The 18,112-nt window shown below is 47.6% G+C and overlaps 1 protein-coding gene and 1 long non-coding RNA gene across 9 annotated transcripts; both read right to left on the reverse strand.

Moving 5' to 3' along the window:
• Positions 1-831: 831 nt before the first annotated feature.
• Positions 832-5,621, reverse strand: LOC127333351 (uncharacterized). 7 transcript variants are annotated; one of them, XR_007871089.1, is made up of 4 exons: positions 4,967-5,621; positions 3,946-4,055; positions 3,761-3,833; positions 832-3,646 (listed from the first exon to the last, which is right to left on the reverse strand). It is a non-coding gene; the product is annotated as an uncharacterized lncRNA (long non-coding RNA). The 7 variants fall into 7 exon arrangements; XR_007871087.1 differs by having other exon boundaries at positions 832-1,858; positions 3,327-3,833; XR_007871085.1 differs by having other exon boundaries at positions 832-1,696; positions 1,805-3,833.
• Positions 5,622-13,379: 7,758 nt separating this feature from the next.
• LOC127333352 (uncharacterized) lies at positions 13,380-17,866 on the reverse strand. 2 transcript variants are annotated; one of them, XM_051359741.2, is made up of 13 exons: positions 17,655-17,863; positions 17,409-17,533; positions 16,374-16,492; positions 16,036-16,223; positions 15,773-15,951; positions 15,199-15,549; positions 15,050-15,114; positions 14,749-14,797; positions 14,521-14,665; positions 14,337-14,424; positions 14,187-14,256; positions 13,941-14,081; positions 13,380-13,869 (listed from the first exon to the last, which is right to left on the reverse strand). In XM_051359741.2, the coding sequence occupies exons 1-13, from the start codon at positions 17,782-17,784 to the stop codon at positions 13,519-13,521; spliced, it is 2,001 nt and encodes a 666-aa protein (XP_051215701.1). In that variant the 5' UTR covers positions 17,785-17,863; the 3' UTR covers positions 13,380-13,518. The 2 variants fall into 2 exon arrangements, with proteins under 2 accessions (XP_051215701.1, XP_071682243.1); XM_071826142.1 differs by having other exon boundaries at positions 13,704-13,869; positions 13,941-14,059; positions 17,655-17,866.
• Between the last annotated feature and the right edge of the window lie 246 nt (positions 17,867-18,112).

An 18,112-nucleotide genomic window follows, 5' to 3' on the forward strand; every position in this document is an offset into this window, starting at 1 on the left:
TAACCGTACTATGTCTCAAAACCTAAAGGCTTTATTAATTTAAAGTCGGGCACTAGATGCCTTTTATCTAAACTAGTACAAATACCCGTGCGTTGCCACGAGACGCAAATTTCATTTCTAAATACACATATATAAGGGATACACATTCTTTGTACCAAATAACTTTAATGGAATCATCTTTGTCCACACTATGGTTCAACTCTAATCACCGACCCATTGAGGCACATGTGTTCAAAAAAATGCAAGAAATTGGGCATCAAACGATAATGTTAAAATACTGTTATATTTTCGACCAAGTAGTCACATTTTATTCGTTCCTTACACAAATCTATCAATTAAGAAGCAACACTAACAACATACGATCTATTAAACAGCTAGGCCCTTAATTTAGTCTTCCAAGTCCATGCTTCAACTTCTTCACTTTTTGCTTGCAATGAATGCTTGCAATGAATGCCAACTTCTTTCTTGTCACTTCAGGCAGCACCATGCATCCACTTGATTCTCTCCCTCCTTGGTTCCTTGTTGCACATCTTTTCACACCACTAACCGCAGGAAGTCAAAGACTCCTCTTACTTCTTTCTTCATCCTATCAATGTTCTATGCCATTATCTTGCAAGTTGCTTTTGGGAGATTAGAATAATCAAAAAATTGTCAGTTGATGTTATGCTATTGCAGTTGCCGTGTCTCTTCAATCTCATTACTTTCTTTATCAGCTTCTTAAATGCTTGAAAGAATCAGTGACTCAATAATTCACATCTGATAATCATTACGTATCATTTAAGTTACAACAATAAGTTACAATATATTGATTTATTGCAAAATATGAAAGAAGGATAGAACAACATGCCTGATAAGCTTCGGTCATTATGCACATATTGTATCATAGTAGTCATGGAAGAAAATGCTTGATAACAGAACAGTGAGGTGGCTACACTATAAGACAGAGCATGTGTGCATCGTTTTTGTTTAAACGAAACAAGCATACATCAGAAGAGAAGACACTTCTCTATTAAATTATAATTCCAGAATGTAATGCAACCATGTTCTTGACAACGTCTCCGTCCATCTTCTTGATGGTGTGCGACTCGTCCCCTTTTTTTGAACCATGTATGTTGCATATCTGCATTAAAAAGATACAGAAAAATCGAAGTAATAATTCACAATGAATCGCCGATCCGGCCCTCGGCCAACAGCTGTGTGAGACAATAGTACAAAGCTGTGTGAGACAATAGTACAAACAAAGGTCAGGTTGGTTGATAAGTGTGATTGTTAGATGTGGCCTGGAATTCACTCATCTCGGTACCTCTGAGCTTCTTGACCCTGGAGGCACAAATTCTTTTCGGACACTATATCTGGCAAAGATACCTGCAGCAGACATCACCGAATAGCTCCAAGCTGGAGCACTCGATCCACATACTCTACCTCCATGATATCTGTAACTACATGTATTTGACCCAATCCAAGTAGATGAAAAACCTACAACACAACAAAATTAGCTTTTCTTTTCAATGTTATATCTAAAGAAGGTAAATGAAGAACTTTAACTAAATAGATCAATGTTGAGAAAGAAATCATACTACCAACAGTACAACATTAGATCTACACTGCTATGTTTCACAAAAATAAGCAATTTACATTTTTCCTTGTGGCCTGTTCCCTACAAAGAAACAGTAACTTGGGGTGCACAAGATATTCCCTACAAAGAAATATATATGTTTTGAGCATGGGTTCGGAATCAACTAATGTTAATTTTATATTGTGGGCATCGCAGAAACGAGCAAGAAAACTAAGTCAGTATCAATACCTCAACAAATCATGATTACCGGAGATGCAGCTTGCACCAATATTGACATTACACCTGGGCGATTAGCAGATGAATCATCATGCAGCAACTGATGCAATCTTAATTTTTAACACAAATAACGTTCCTGATGCTCATGTCTACATGTGGTAAATGCAAGAGAAACCTTAGCTTCATAAACATCCCTTATACAGTTGTACAAGGTATCTAGAGAATAGAATAGAACTTATCCACGGTATCTTAACACAACTATCATCCATTGGAGGATTTTTTGTAAAAGTGCAACCAGGAACCATTCGAACATCTTGCCACTAACATAGACACAAGCTCCGAATTTAAGATGTGACATAATGGCAATCACCAAAACAGCCAGCAGAGGATAATGTACCCTGGGGAACAGGGTACATCCTGCAGGTCTAAACAAAAATCGTAAGGAAACATCCAAGAATTTTCTGTTGTCTTCTCCACTAAAAAATATGATGAGTCATTCAAGTGCCATGTGTCTCTATACATGTAATCATCATTTTGAAATATAAATCATGTACTGTGGTTGTTCCAACACAAATCATGTACTGTGATGCAATTATACAAGTCGTTATTGAGCTGCAGATCAAAGAATATAATCTTTTATGACAATTAACTCCACATATATTCTTTGTGAAATGAAGGGAGCTGGTTGAGATGGAAAACGTCAAAATCATAAATCACGAATAAACAAAAAATGGAAATCCTCATTAATAGAACCCATGAAAATAGAGAATGTTCAGTACAAGCACAATCTATGTTGTCCAATTCAGCTATACGTATACTATAAAGGAAAGCAGAGAGATTAAGACAAGACATGGTATTTCTACATTGCCTGAATTTCCTGTGCAAGACCATTTTCACATTCCAAAATTCTAAACTACTTAGCTGCAAATCCAATGAGTTTTTAAAAACTGAAATAGTTTTGCATCTACACAACACAGTGAAGCAAAGCAATGAGCTAAATTAGTGCATCCAACACATTTATGACTCACTCTACACTCTAGGCTTTACGTATCATCACAGTAATCTCAGGTCACTCATGAGAAATCAAACAACGTGAAAATAAGATTTGCATATGGTGAATGGAGGAATTAAGCCATAATTGCAAAAGATTCATCGCGCCGTGCTGCAAAATCAGAATAGAAAATTTGTCGCACCATGCTGCAAAACCAGAAAAGAAAATTCAAACCCCCTCTCTCCTAGAGCCTCTTCCCTGGAAATTTCTAAAACACAAGAGTACCACATATCATGTCATGCTGAGCACCTCCGTCCTATTATGGTACTCATATCACAACATAAAATAAAATACAAAATATAGATAGCGACATAATAGGCCAGCAGTTTCCTGTGCTGATATAAACTAAATGCAGAAAAGAGAAAGGCAAATTCACTCAAAGTAGAAAATGAATCTTAGTTTGAGCAAGACAATACATACTACAGACCGAGATTAATTTATCAATAGACATAAAGAGAGGTGAGATGGGGATAGTGAGTAAACCTGTAATACACACCCAGAATTAGCAAAGGAAATCACGAAGTACGAGTATGAATCTGTAGTTCTTGACAGATCTCTAGTAAGGTTCAAAGATGAACAAAAATCATCCTATTTCTCATGAAGGATAAAATGGAAAGAGGAGCATATGTACTATATATACTGTATATTTAGAACTGTACATATATTCATATTAATAAGTTGTATTATATGTTCACGCTTGAGTGAAACTATGAAAGACAAGTCAAGAACCTCTGTATTATTTTCCCCCTTTACCGGTCATTGCTGGAGAATTGTAGACCTGTGAGGTTGAGTCAAACATGGTGCTGCATTATAAGCTTGTGTCAACCTGGGTTCTGCATTCTAAAGTAATGATGAATCCAATTGAGAAATAGGATGATTAGGACAACAGATTTGTCCAAGCACAGTGTGTGACCCACATTCAGTGTCTCCTATAATTAGATCCACATTGTAGAGGTTGGAAAATACCATCACCAGCATCAACGAATAGGCCTGCAAAAGTAATAAAATGAGGTAATGCATATAAGGCTACAACAGAAATGGACTTGTAAACTCTTAAAACAGCAATGAAGAGCTTAGGATTGCTGCACACAAGGAAAATCACCTGTTCAAGAACATTGACCTTTTAAGATCTTTTCAAACTCCATGGTTTCGTTCTTCTAGTATGATGCAACCAAGTTTGCCATTGCGATGATTGCAGGATCATTTTGGTACCTGCGGGCATTAAAGGAGTTTCAGAGAAGGATAATTTACGTTCCTTTGGATTTACAGTTTTACCACATATAGGTAAACTGATATTACAAGAACTCTCTTTTTCTTAAGAACACTCAGTTTTCACCTGCAAACGGGACATTATTCATGGACTTCATCTCATATATTGTCCTACCACAATGCCATTTGAACCACAAGTCCATGTACAATGGAAACAACTTGTAATGTTCAGGTTTCAACCAACGGCGTGAATCAAGTACCTTTGGTTCATGCCATCAACACCACTATCCTAATATACTGCAAGGTATAATTTTCAGCATACATGTCTCTTCTACCATTTTGGCGCTCTGAATGTCTTTACACAAACAGATAATTCATCCAAATTGTATATATCTGATTACCATATGGAGTTTTCTTTTTGACGCCCACCACAACGCACAGGGAATCATCTAGTCAATAATTATCTACCATTGCCATGAACAAACACCATTAGTAATATGACCTTAAACATATTTCTGGACCTGAAAACATGAATTGTAGATTGAGATAACAACCTCGTCAGAAGTGGGTGGTGAAAAATTAGCAACGTATCCTTCAAATTTTGATTCGAACGGCATAAAAAACTTTTATCATAGCATATGAATTGAGTTGATGGAAACAACAGATAAGAATATTTCCAATTAATCCAGAACCAACTTCTAGAAGATAAATTTGACATGTAAATACGTAGGATAGAAAGTGCCTATAGTCAGATCTAAGAGTCAAAACCACTGGCTATAAGCATAATTACTGAAAGCCCAATTTGGGAACACTTTATATCAAATTAATCAGCTCAGAAATATGGCAGCCATTGCGGTCAGTAAATTGACCTAAAATATTGTTACTTCATTGCTTGTATTGCAGCAGAGCATTACCTGACGAGGTTCCCTTGGTGGCGCCCGGGAGGAGGAGGCAGAGATCGCTGGGCGACAGCTTCAGCAGCAGCAGGCTACACCAACAAGAGACGGAGGTGCTGCAGCAAGAAGGTGGCGGAGGAGGGCCAGGCCTACGCAGTGTATTCCGGCGCTCCGCGCAGCAGAGCCGCTAGGAGGCGGCGCGGGGGAAGGAGGGGAGCACATGGAAGAGGGCGACGGGTAGGGGAGGTCGGACGCGAGTCGGACGAGGAAGATCGCGGATGGGATGATCTAGAGCTCCGGGTGGGGAGGTTTGGGGCCTCCGTGGTCTAATTCCACCGGCCAGATGTGGTGGAGATCGACGCCGTCCAGAGATCGACGGGGTTGCGGCTAGAGGCGAGCGAGTGGAGGTAGGACGCCATGTCGAAGAGGGCGAGAGGGACAAATCACCGTTGTCCTTCGCCAGCAGACCCGCGTTGGCCTTTGTTGTCGACGGATCGAGCACCCATGCTCAAAGATCTTGAGGGGCGGAGGGGGCCGAGCTACGTATTGTGGGCGGCGTCGTGCAAGGGAGCGGTGGCGGAACCCTAGCCGGCGCTTGCGGACGAGAGAGGGAGAGAAGCTGGGGGAGCGGCGCACGGGAGATGGAGGAAATCGACTCGGGGAGAGAATTGTGGGGTCTGGCCCACTTGTCGGCGCGTTCGGAAGAGGTGGAGCGATCAAATGGACGACCAAAAAGTACCAAACAGAATAAGGAACCACTTTAATCTTTTTAAGTAGTAGTAGAGAAAAAGATGACACTTACAGGCAATTGTCACGTGCATAGCTCCGTCTCCCTGCTCACAAAGGAAGGGCATGCAACATTAACTTTGGAATCTGATTTAGAATATAGATTATTTAACCTTAAGATGGTACCTTCCAAGGAGGAACAAAGGTGTGTATTAGTTGAACTGAAGCTGACAAGCAGCTACACCTCCTGCAATCTAACCAACATGAATCATCAATTTCATCGGAGGAAAATCAGAGCACAAAAAATTGCATGAATCCGATCTGGTTTTAACCAAAATAGGTAGCTATCAGCTCACTTTGTAGATGGGATGGAACTCCTCCCGTGGGTGCTTAAGTAAATCTAGACAGGCACATGGGACAGAGGTCTTCGCTCAAATCCGCTCTCGCTTGGTGGGTTGCGACTTGGTTGAGGAACCAATTAGAGCATCTCTAGTGTTGAGTAACATATTGTATAGGTATAGGTCCCTGTGTTTTCTCAGGATTGTACCTGTAATTGTACATGTGTCCGTCTATATATACATGAGCAGCCGGCCCTATTGGTGCTGTGCAATCTCCAATAACTCTTCTACATGGTATCAGAGGCCCCTCAGGTCCTGACCTAGCCGCCGCCCTCTCCCCCTAGGGCGCCGCCGGCCCTCCTCCTCCTAGCCCTAGCCGCCGCCCCTCTCCTCCTTGGGGCGCCGCCGGCCCTCCTCCTCCCAGCCCTAGCCGCCGCCCCTCCCCACCCCGGGCGCCGCCGACCCTCCTCCCCCCAACCCTAGCCGCCGCCTCTCACCACATTGGGCGCCGCCGGCCCTACCTCCCACCACCACCACTGCTTCCGCCATGGCTGGTTTCTTCTCCTCCGGCCCCTCCGATCCCCTCGACTCCTCCCGCTCCGGCAGTAACAACCCCTTCGCCGGCCCCTCCGTCGCCGTCATCCGCGACATCCCCTTCGCCGGCCCCTTCGTCGTCGGCTTCTCCCGCGGTGCCCAGACCCCCGCGCCTCGCCCCACGGGTCCGCCGCCGGGTTTCCCCGCAGCCGGTCACCAGGCTGGCAAGACCGGGCTGTGGACCGGTCCAGCCGGCGCCCTGGCCGGTCAGACCGGCCCCTGGACCGGGCAGGCGGCTACTTCTGGCGGCCCACACCAGGCCTTCTACGCGGCGCCCCCGGCCGCCCGGCCTACGCCCCCCGAGCTCGGCCTCGTGGGATCCCTTGCTCCTGACCGCCCTCCAGAGCGTTCCCTCCGCTGGGGCATATGGTAGCGGTGGCGACTGGTTCATGGACACCGGCGCCTCCGCGCATATGGCTGCGCACCCCGGTAACCTATCGTTTTCTACACCCGCTTCCACGTCCTCTCGCATCATCGTTGGCAATGGTCATGCTCTTCCCATTACTCACACCGGTTCCGTCTTTTTTCCTTCCACTTCCACTCCTCTCTCTCTAAATAACGTTCTTGTTTCTCCTGACTTGATTAAAAATCTTGTTTCCGTTAATTCTTTCTGTCGTGATAATCCTGTGACTGTGGAATTTGACGCCTTTGGGTTTTCTGTCAAGTATGGTCGTACTCGGATGCTCCTCCACCGATGTAACAGTCCCGACGATCTGTACCCTATTGGTTCAGCCTCCACCACCGCCGGCAGCCCACTCGCCCTCTCCACCGGTTTCGACCTCTGGCACGCCCGCCTCGGCCATCCTAGCTCCGCCACTCTGCGTCAAATAATGCAAGGTTTCTCCTTTACTTGTAATAAAATGGATGCCCACTCTTGTGAAGCATGTCGTCTACGCAAACATGTTCGCCTCCCGTTTAGCTCCTCCTCCACAGTCGCGTCTTTTCCTTTTCAACTTATTCATAGTGATGTTTGGACCTCGCCTGTTCCGAGTAATTCTGGTTATAATTATTATCTAGTGATTCTTGATGATTACTCACATTTTGTATGGACCTTTCCCCTTCGTCGTAAATCAGATGTTGCCACCACCCTCACCGCCTTCTTCGCCTTTATTTTCACTCAGTTTGGTCGCCCCATCCATGCCTTACAAATAGACAACGACAAAGAGTTCGAGAACATCACCATTCGCTCACTTCTCGCCGCCCATGGCGCCATCTTCCGCCTCACGTGTCCATAAACCTCGCCACAGAACGGTCGTGCCGAACGGATGCTTAGTACCCTCAATGACTGCGTCTGCACCCTTCTGTTCCATGCATACATGCCCCCACGATTCTGGCCGGACGCTCTTGCCACTCCGACTCTCCTCGTCAACATCCGTCCGTGTCGTGTGCGTTGGTCATACACGCCGCATCACCTCCTCTACGGTGCGCCGCCCGCCTATGATGACCTTCGCATCTTTGGCTGCCGGTGTTATCCTAACACCGCTGCCACCGCCGCGCATAAGCTTGCGCCGCGCTCTCTCCCTTGTGTGTTTCTCGGCTACCCCGCCAACACCAAGGGCTACCACTGTTACGACACAGTCTCCCACCGTGTCCTCACCTCCCGGCACGTATACTTTGACGAGTTGGTTTTTCCGTTTCAGCAGGGACTCTTGGCGACACCTCTGATGACGCCCCTGGCGCCCGCCGGCCCTCCTGCGGCCGCGCGCCGACGACTGACCGCGGTGGCGCCCTCTGCGCCGGCCCCGCCTGGTCCCTCGGCGTCTCCGTCGCCCGCGGCGCCCCGTCGCCCGCGCCGCTGAGGCGCCCCGGCGCCCCGGCGCCCCGTCGCCCACGATGTCGAGGCACCCCCAGCGCCCCCGTCGCCGCGGCGTCTCCCTCGGCCGCCTCCTCATCGGCCACCTCGTCACCCGCCTCGCCGCCCGTCGGCTGCGGTCCCTGCGCCCATGCTCACCCGCGCACGTGCGGGCGTGCGATGGCCGTCTACACGCTACCCCGTCGACCGGTACATACGTGCGGCGCTTCGGTCCGCCGCGTCGCATTCGGGCCGGCGGCAACGGCGTCTGCCGCACGACGGCGGAGCTCCTCCCGGCCGCCGGCCGACCCGGCGCCGGTCCGGCCGGTTTCCCGGCCGGCCAACCGGCGCGCCGCTCGGTTCTCCGCCGGTCTGCGTCCGGCTGCCGCCCGGTCTGCCGCCGGTCGGACCGGCCCCCGGCCGGCCCACCCAGCCTGCCGCCCGGCCGAACCGGCTCCGCGACCGGCCCGGCGACCGCTCCTTCGCCGGTGCCCACCTCGGCTCGCGCTGCCTTGCGCGACGCGCATTGGCGCGCCACCATGCAGGAGGAGTACGACGCGCTGCAGCGCAATAGGACCTGGGAGCTCGTTCCCCGGCCCCCCCGCGCCAACGTCATCACCGGCAAATGGGTCTTCAAGCACAAGCTCGGCTCCGACGGTACTCTCGAGCGCTACAAGGAGCGCTGGGTCGTGCGCGGCTTTCGGCAGCGCGCTGTTGTCGACTTCACGGATACGTTTGCCCCGGTCGTCAAACCGGGCACGATCCGCACAGTGTTGCACCTCGCCGCCTCTCGCGCGTGGCCGGTGCATCAGATGGACGTCTCCAACGCCTTCCTTCATGGCCATTTGCAGGAGCAGGTGTACTGTCAGCAGCCCATCGGCTTCATCGATACCGAGCGCCCCGATGACGTGTGCTTGCTCTCTCGGTCCCTGTATGGACTGAAGTAGGCGCCCCATGCCTGGTACCAGCGTATCGCCGGCTTCCTGCATCAGCTTGGCTTCCGCTCCACGCGCTCCGATGCGTCGCTGTTCGTCTACCGGACCGGCAATGACATGGCATACATGCTGTTGTACGTCGACGACATCATCCTGACGGCCTCCACCGCTGGTCTTCTTCGACAGCTCACCGACAGTCTTCGCGCTGAGTTCGCGTTGAAGGATCTTGGCCCGCTCCACTACTTCCTCGGCATCGAGGTTGTCCGGCGTGCGGACGGGTTCTTCCTCCATCCGCGGAAGTATGCCCACGAGCTTCTCGAGCGTGCAGGGATGCTTAACTGCAACCCTGCGCCTACTCCTGTTGACACGAAGGCCAAGCTCTCCGCCAGTGATGGTTCGCTGGCGTCCGACGCGCCTTTCTACCGCTCCATCGTCGGTGCTCTCCAGTACTTGACGTTGACGCGACCGGAGCTCCAGTACGCCGTGCAGCAGGTGTGCTTGCACATGCATGCTCCTCGACATGCTCATTGGGCCGCGGTGAAGCGGATTCTCCGCTACGTCTGTGGTACCATGGGCTACGGCTTGTCGTTGCATGCTTCGCCCTCGACGTCGACTGACCTCATCGCCTACTCGGACGCGGACTGGGCGGGTTGCCCGGATACGCGCCGCTCCACCAGCGGCTACTGCGTCTACCTCGGCTCGTCGCTCGTCTATTGGTCCTCCAAGAGGCAGCCCACTGTGTCTCGCTCCAGTGCTGAGGCCGAGTATCGCGCCGTGGCTAATGTTGTGGCTGAGTGCACATGGCTTCGTCAGCTTCTGTCCGAGCTCTCTTGTCCTGTTGACAAGGCTACGGTGGTCTTCTGCGACAACGTGTCGGTTGTCTACCTCTCCGCCAACCCCGTTCATCATCGGCGCACCAAGCACATCGAGTTGGACATCCACTTTGTTCGTGAGCAAGTTGCCCTCGGTCGCGTTCGAGTTCTTCACGTACCGAGGTCTCAGCAGTTTGCCGATATCATGACGAAGGGATTGCCATCCACGACTTTTCCTGAGTTTCGCTCCAGTCTATGTGTCGGTGCCGACCCTTCGACTGCGGGGGGTGTTGAGTAACATATTGTATAGGTATAGGTTCCCGTGTTTTCTCAGGGTTGTACTTGTAATTGTACATGTGTCCGCCTATATATACATGAGCAGTCGGCCCTATTGGTGCTGTGCAATCTCCAATAACTCTTCTACATCTAGCACATATCACATCTGGAATCCTAAGAGCATCTTCAGTCGCGTCCCCCAAAGCGTCCCCCAAACCGCGCCGAATTGAGCGTTTGGGGGACGTGTTTTGTTCATGCCGCATTAGAGGGACGTCGCTCCCCAGCCGCGTCCCCCCAAACGCCGCCCCCAAACATTTAAAATACTTCTTTTTAACACAGAACCATTTATCAAATATAGCATATGAATAAAAATGTTTGCGAGGATTGTTTCCAAATTAAATTACAACAAATAATAAAACAAGTAAAAAATATAATAAATAGGGCTAGATGCTAGATCAAGGTGCCACGATATTTCCTTTGATCCTCCACAAATGCTCAACGAGATCAGCTTGAAGTTGTTCATGAACATTGCTGTCACGGATCTCTGCGTGCATGGTGAGAAAATCACCAAAATCTGCAGGCAACTCATGATCAGCCTCCGCAAGATTCGTGCGGTCATCCTCGATGATCATGTTGTGCATGATCACACAAGCCTGCATCATCTCCCACATTTGGTCGTGAGACCAGCTTAGATCAGGGTACCGGACAATGGCAAATTGTGTTTGAAGCACACCAAATGCCCGCTCGACATCCTTCCTGCAAGCCTCCTATCGCGTAGCAAAGTGGGAATTCTTCAGACCTGATAGATTCGGTATTGTTTTGACAAAAGTGTCCCATGTTGGATATATACCATCGGCTAGATAATAGCCTTGGGTATATTGGTGGCCATTGATCTCATAGTTGCATGGTGGAGCATGCCCTTCCACTAGTCTACTGAATACCGGAGACTGCTGCAACACGTTGATGTCATTGTGTGATCCCGCCATGCCAAAGAAAGAATGCCAAATCCACAGGTCATAATCTGCCACAGCTTCAAGCACCACACTGCAATATCCATGACGCCCTTTGTATATACCTTGCCAAGCAAACGGGCAGTTCTTCCATGCCCAGTGCATGCAATCGATGCTTCCAAGCATTCCAGGGAATCCTCTGGCAGCATTTTGTGTCATGATCCTTGCAGTCTCTTCCTCAGTTGGCCCTCTCAAGTAGTATTTGCCAAACTTTCCCACCACAGCTCGGCAAAACTTGTACATGCACTCAATGGCACTAGACTCACTCATGTGAAGGTAGTCGTCCTGTGTATCGGCAGGTGCTCCGTATGCAAGCATCCTCATGGCGGCGGTCCACTTCTGAATGGACGAGAACCCAACAACGCCTACAGCGTCGAGCTTGAGCTTGAAGTAGGGGTCGAACTCTTGAACGCCGTGGAGGATATTCATGAACAGGCCCTTGCTCATCCTGTACCGGCGCCGAAAATTGTCTTCATGTGTTGGACCGTCTTCAAAGTAGTCGTTGTGCAGCATGGTATGCCCCTCCATCCTCTGCCGGGGCTTGGACTTCCTTCTCCCCCGCCTTGATCCTCCGCGGCGTGGCCTCTTCCTCTTCTCCGCCTCAACGTCAACCATGTCCTGGAGGGACGCGATGATCAGCAAATTCTCCCGCAGGTCGTCGTCGAAGGCTTGCTCGTCCTCCAGCACCAGGGCAAGCATCCCATCGTCGCTGTCCATGGCTAAAGCAAAATCAATGGTTAAAATAGCGCCGAGGCAGACGACGCAACGAATAGCAGCCAATCGCACCTACCTGTCAAGTCGTCGAGCACCTTGTGTGCGGGGAGGTGGGGCGGATTTGACGGCGCGTTCTGGGACGCGCTGGCGAAGCGGCAGCGGCGGCACGACCGGCGGGAGCCCCAGCCGCGACGACGGTGCCGACTCTCAGCAAAGATCAGACGTCCAAACGGCCGGGAAATCCAGCGGCGGCGGAGGGGTGGGATGCGCGGGAAGGAAGGAGCGACGAGAAAAAATGCACGAACCAACGGTTTATGCAAATAGTCGCCGACATGTGGGAGCCCGCCTCGCTTTTCGTTGTGTCCGGCGTGCCCGGAGCGTCCCCTGTGGGACGGGGACAGGCTCGGGGCGCCAGACACCGTATCGGGGCGCGTCGGACAAAAATGGGCTTTGGGGGACGCGGCTGGAACGGTTTTTTGGTCCGGCGCGCCCCAAATTGCTTTGGGGGACGCTTTGGGGGACGCGGTTGGAGATGCTCTAAACTCGCACGGATGGAGTTAACTGCCGTTTTCATGTGAGAAGTTTAAGCCATATTACAGATACCCTATTCCGAACTATGAACACGATTTCTTAAATTTGGTGCGAGAATTTCAAACTAGTTCATCGGAGATAATTTACAAACATTTGCAAAATAAGAAATCCTAAACATGATTTCTAGCTAGCTAGCCCAAGATTCATCTACATCCCTGAGGTTGAGTCTAACTTTGGCCATACAATTAACTAATACAATATAAGAAAATTCTCTAAAACTATACTCCAGTGACATAATTAAATTCTCAAAAACTATACTCCAGTGACATAATTTTTATTTTCTATATTAAGGAGACCTCAAGGGGGACGGAGCAATATCATCGGTGATGCTAATACACAACAAATATTTTGGACAAGAGGGGGTAGTAAATTTTAGAAATTATCCGTTGAAAGAAAGCGCTTTTTACGAAGTTCCCGTGATCCGCAGAAAAAGAGTGAGAAAGACGAAGTGGTACCAAGTTCGCACATGATTGCCCCCAATGAAGACAAATGTAATGCTTGTGGTTTGTGTATATATCTACTCGCGGCCGAACTGCTCAAATATGCAGGGATTTGTGTCAACCGGAACAAAAACAAAAACTACAGTTGATCCATGTTACAACATGAAGATGAAGACAAAACTGAATGGAACCTGGACACTTACTTCAATGAAATATTTATCTTTTCAAGTTTACTGCAAAGTGTTAAATGAATTGGATGAGTATTTACAGCTTAAGATTACTCCAAATTCTTGGGGCACCTTCTCTACAAGTTGTACATAAGGAAACATCCGGGAATCTCAACTACAAAATCGTCCATTCCGTCTCATCAAGTGGCCCCAAAGCTGATGACGGGGATGGTAATGGCACCTCTGACGCTTTTGTGTTCTTTTTTGAAAATATCGAAGCCTTCTTGTCGCGAAGGTTTGAGAAAAAACTGGTGTTCTTTTCATCCGGTGATTTTTTCTCGTCTTTCGGTGATGTCTTTTTTTCATCCTTTGGTGCACGCTTCCACAGAGGTTGGCGATCTTTGCCAGTAAAGTTCAGCTTAAGATTGAAGCGGTTTTTATTCTCGGCAGACTTTTCGTCAGGTTGCTGCATGATCTGAAGAGCGTCTTCAGGGTGGGTTAGTATGGCTTCCATCGTCTCATAAACCTAGCAAATGTATCATTATGTCAATACTATTCCATAACATAATGCCAGATGAATAAATAATAGCAGAGTACCTTGCAGATCTCATCCAACTTTTCTTTCGACATTTCATCTTGGTAGATGCCAATAATGTAGTCTTTACAGTCGTAGAATAATTTTGACAGGTTGCTGTTTGCTGGTAATACTGATTCAGCTGCTAGGAAGCATACAGAAAGCTGATAGACAAGCATCATGTAGTAAGGCATCAAGATTTGCCTTGAGATAACTAGATGCAACTACAGGAAAAATCACTATGACAAAAATGCAAACGTTTAACTTACAATTACTGAGAGTAGCTGCTGAAACAGTTTTACTGGTTCAATAACTTCCAAGGCATCAAATATGCTCTCCCTGGAAGATTATATTAATACATAACAGTTTACAAGTGATTTAATATCCAGCGCAGAAAATTGTCAAAAAATTGTACTTACACAGCTAAATCTTCATCATATATTGGAGTTTGTTCAACAGCAGGTATAGGTTTTGCTGCCTCCCACAATTCCTTCCACAAATTTCCTTCTAGTTAAGCACAATACATCAAAATGTAAGAGAGATCTAGCTTACAAATGGTGAATGAGCGTGCATCAATAGGGGAGGGAGGGAGAAAATTGTTACCTTTTGTTTGCATTCTGTCACTTAGACGACCACGTCTAGATGATCCCTCTCCTACTGTTGCATTGCTTGCTGCACAATCTTCAGACCAATCAGGTGGAGAGTGCCATCTAATGAAATCTTCCAAGACACATCCTGGGTTTGCAGCCTGTTATATAAAAAAAAAGAGCTTCTTTAGGAAGCTCAATTTAACAGCCTTGCAGCAAGTGAGAAAAACAGTTCTAAACTTGCCTTGAACGCCTGCATATCTGATAAAAGCTGAGAACAGCCAGCGCCAACACTGAGAATACATATACAAGCAGTGTCACAATTATTGCTCTACTGCTTAAAAAGTTATGGACAAACCTTAGCAACATAAGTGGTGAAACAGAACTAGATTGCACTGCCCAATGAGGAATATATTGGTACCAACAGGAGGCAATAATTGGTAAAAGCAACGATGTTATGAAAAACATACATCAGTATTGAATTCCCTTAGATTTAACTAGTGGCATGCTATCAATAAGGTAGTACATATGGGAGGTTGGCATACCTTCCTGTCCGTAAGACAAGTTCCTCTGTTTCTTTTATGAGCTCTGCTGTCATAATAGGGCCTTCCTGAATATATATATTGTATAAGCACTTAGAATATCGAGAGAGAGCATCATGAAAGATAAACTAACTAACAACAGATCAGCTTACCTGCAGAGTCGGCGAATATACAGGCTCGCCAGTTTCTAACAGAGTTAAGTTCTCGGATGCGCAGTCAGCACCAAGCCGAAGAACATAATCACCACTGCAATTACTTGCATAGATCCCACTGCCACGAGACTCTCCATTTGAATACCAAGGATTTGACATATCATTACTTTGACTGTTTTCCCATTTTAGCAAGGAATCAAGTGATTCCTTAGCTGCCTTTCTTCGTTTTTTCCTGGCAATGCAGCAATTTATGACTTGTATCTCCTGATATAGCAAACAACAATTCAAGTCTGGAGCAGCATCCAATGACATTCGAGGCACCGGTTGGCCATCAGACCACAGTTTCTTCAACTGCATGTATAACAAAAGATTTAAATGTGGTACTAATACTAAATTCTTACTATACATCTCCAATAACTTTAAATCTTGCTTGTCTAGTTCGCTTGCAAACCAAATTCCATCTGTGGGACATAACGTAACTATAACCTTATGACAAACCAAATTCTATCTCTAGTAAGTGAATTTGAAGGCAGCATGTCAGAATAATGGGGGCAACATATAGCAACAGACTTACCTCGACAACCACGGATTGCCAAAAGAATGCCATCTTGTACACAGAACTAATGCTGCCAATAATCTCTCCTAAGTGATGAACAAAGCTTCCAGGCGGTGCACCATGGATATCCCTGGACAAAGATGTCGCATGAAGTAATTCTGGGCTACATCGACTTTCATTATGCGGAAACTCTTCCTCTGAAAAGATAATTATATATTAAAATGAAAAACTTGAATTGCTAAATAGCAAAAAAAAAAACCCAGCACCTCATGGAAACATACCGAACTTGAACAATGAGTACATCAAGGATTTTGTTTCGTCATCACCATAAAATTCAGAACTAGATCTGTCCTCCTTTTCACGGCGAACAAGTGACTTAACAACAGACAAGCTCAAGCCCCCCTTCTCTTTCAGACATTGGTCACCACTAAACTTCATATCATTCATTGAGTTGAATTTTTTTCCATTTCTAGAGAACAAAAAAACTTTTAATGCTCAAGTAATATAAAAGACACAATTTACACAAGCAGAAAGCTCTTGGGAAGTCTAAAATGCAATATGATGCATCTTTTCCGGCAACACTCAAGAAATAAGGTGGGCAGATGGAACATAAACTTACTCAATGGCTGCAACCAACTGTTTAACTACTGAACTTGGAGGAAAGGCCAGGTTAGATGAAGTTGACCCGGGTTTTATGTTCAAGCCGCTCTCATCTTCTGAGGGGATTACTTCAAGGACCTGGAAGCAATAAATATTTTGCACCTTATGTGAGAATGGCATGGTGCAGCTATTTCAACATCTAATGTGCATTTATAACGAGAAAGATCACAAAATGGACAGGTCAGCATTCAACGAAGACGCAATTTTGGTGGAGGAAAGAGCGGGTGTCAATTATAGAAGCATAAATATTCATCATACACAGCTCATTCTTTAGTCGAGTCCACTTCACAGTTCCACTCGACTGAGAGAAACAAGCCAAGATTAACTCCATTTTTTAGAATACATGGCAGGAGCTCTTCCCATTCTGTTAGAAGGAGAAAATGCAGAAAAAAGCCAAAGAAAAAAGTATGTACAAAGCTAAACACCAGTTGCTGGCAGTTCGAAACCCGACAAACGGGCACGGCTGCCCATCAAAAAACACTTCAAAGGAAAGGATCACGAGAAGCCTCAACAGAAGGATAAATAAATAGATACCATGGAGCGCTCGCAAATGCTAGCCGAACAAGTAATCAAGATCTAGCTGCTGCTAGCTGAAAGGTCTACTCTGTTCTACTACCATAGTTGTTCAACGCAAAACCTCGCAACTATGTTATGCTATGCTCTGCCACCAGAACATGGCCACTCACACGCAGGTTGAACAATGTACACAGCCTCTAATAACAACTTCCAAGTCCCAACACATACTACTCCATATTAGTAGTCCCAACACATACTGTGAGAGGGGCGTGCTGTAGTGGTGAATTGGTGGTACTAGCCAATTCACAAAGCACCACCCTAACCTGACGAACTGAACACCCCTCGCGTATCACCGGATCACCACTACAGCACGCGCCTCTCACAGCCTCACCTCAGCACGACTGCTCGAGCATGGGCCTGAACGGTTCCTCACACACGAAGCGGCGGCCGATTCGACGGCAATGACAGGAGCATGTACCTCATCAAGCGGAGGCTTCACGGCGGGCGCCTGCCCCGTGGCGAACGGGCCTGCTTCGGCGTCGGCCTGCCGATCCAACGAGGTCCTGGGGGACGGCGCCCTGTTCCCGCCGGATCCGTCCGCATCTGCACACACCACGGGCAAATTCGAACCGAAGCTCGTCAGATTCGGACCCCTGAACCGAGCAGAGGTGGAGCTGGACGGGGCTGGGAAGGAACCAGGAAGCATGAGCGCGCCCCTTGGTACCTCGGAGGTCGGCCTTGATGTCAGTGAGCACGCGCTCGGCGCGGGCGGCGGCGGAGTGGATCGCCGTCCGCGCCCGCGACACGAGCGACGTCGACGAGGCAGGGGGAGGAGGAGGCGGCAGCTGGTGCATGGTGGGCCCTACTTGGCAGTGGCGTGGGAGAAGGGGAACACTAGCGAGGGAAGACGAGACATAGGGAGGACTGACCACAACTGCACAGGGCAACCAAGCTTTTAGATTGTTTCGCAAAAAAAAACGAAGCTTTTAGATTTCCAAGTCAAAAAAGAAAGTTTTGATTTCGATTTTTTCTTTCTTCTTATAAAAGGAACTTGGCAGTGGAGCCGTGGACGCAATGGTGATCCAAAAAAAATCTTCCCGAAAATAGGCATATTTTACTACTCCCTCCAACTCATATTACTTGATACTAACATAGATGTACCTAGACACATTTTATTTGTAC

Source organism: Lolium perenne, chromosome 2 (genome assembly GCF_019359855.2).
Source record: "Lolium perenne isolate Kyuss_39 chromosome 2, Kyuss_2.0, whole genome shotgun sequence".
NCBI lineage: Eukaryota > Viridiplantae > Streptophyta > Magnoliopsida > Poales > Poaceae > Lolium > Lolium perenne.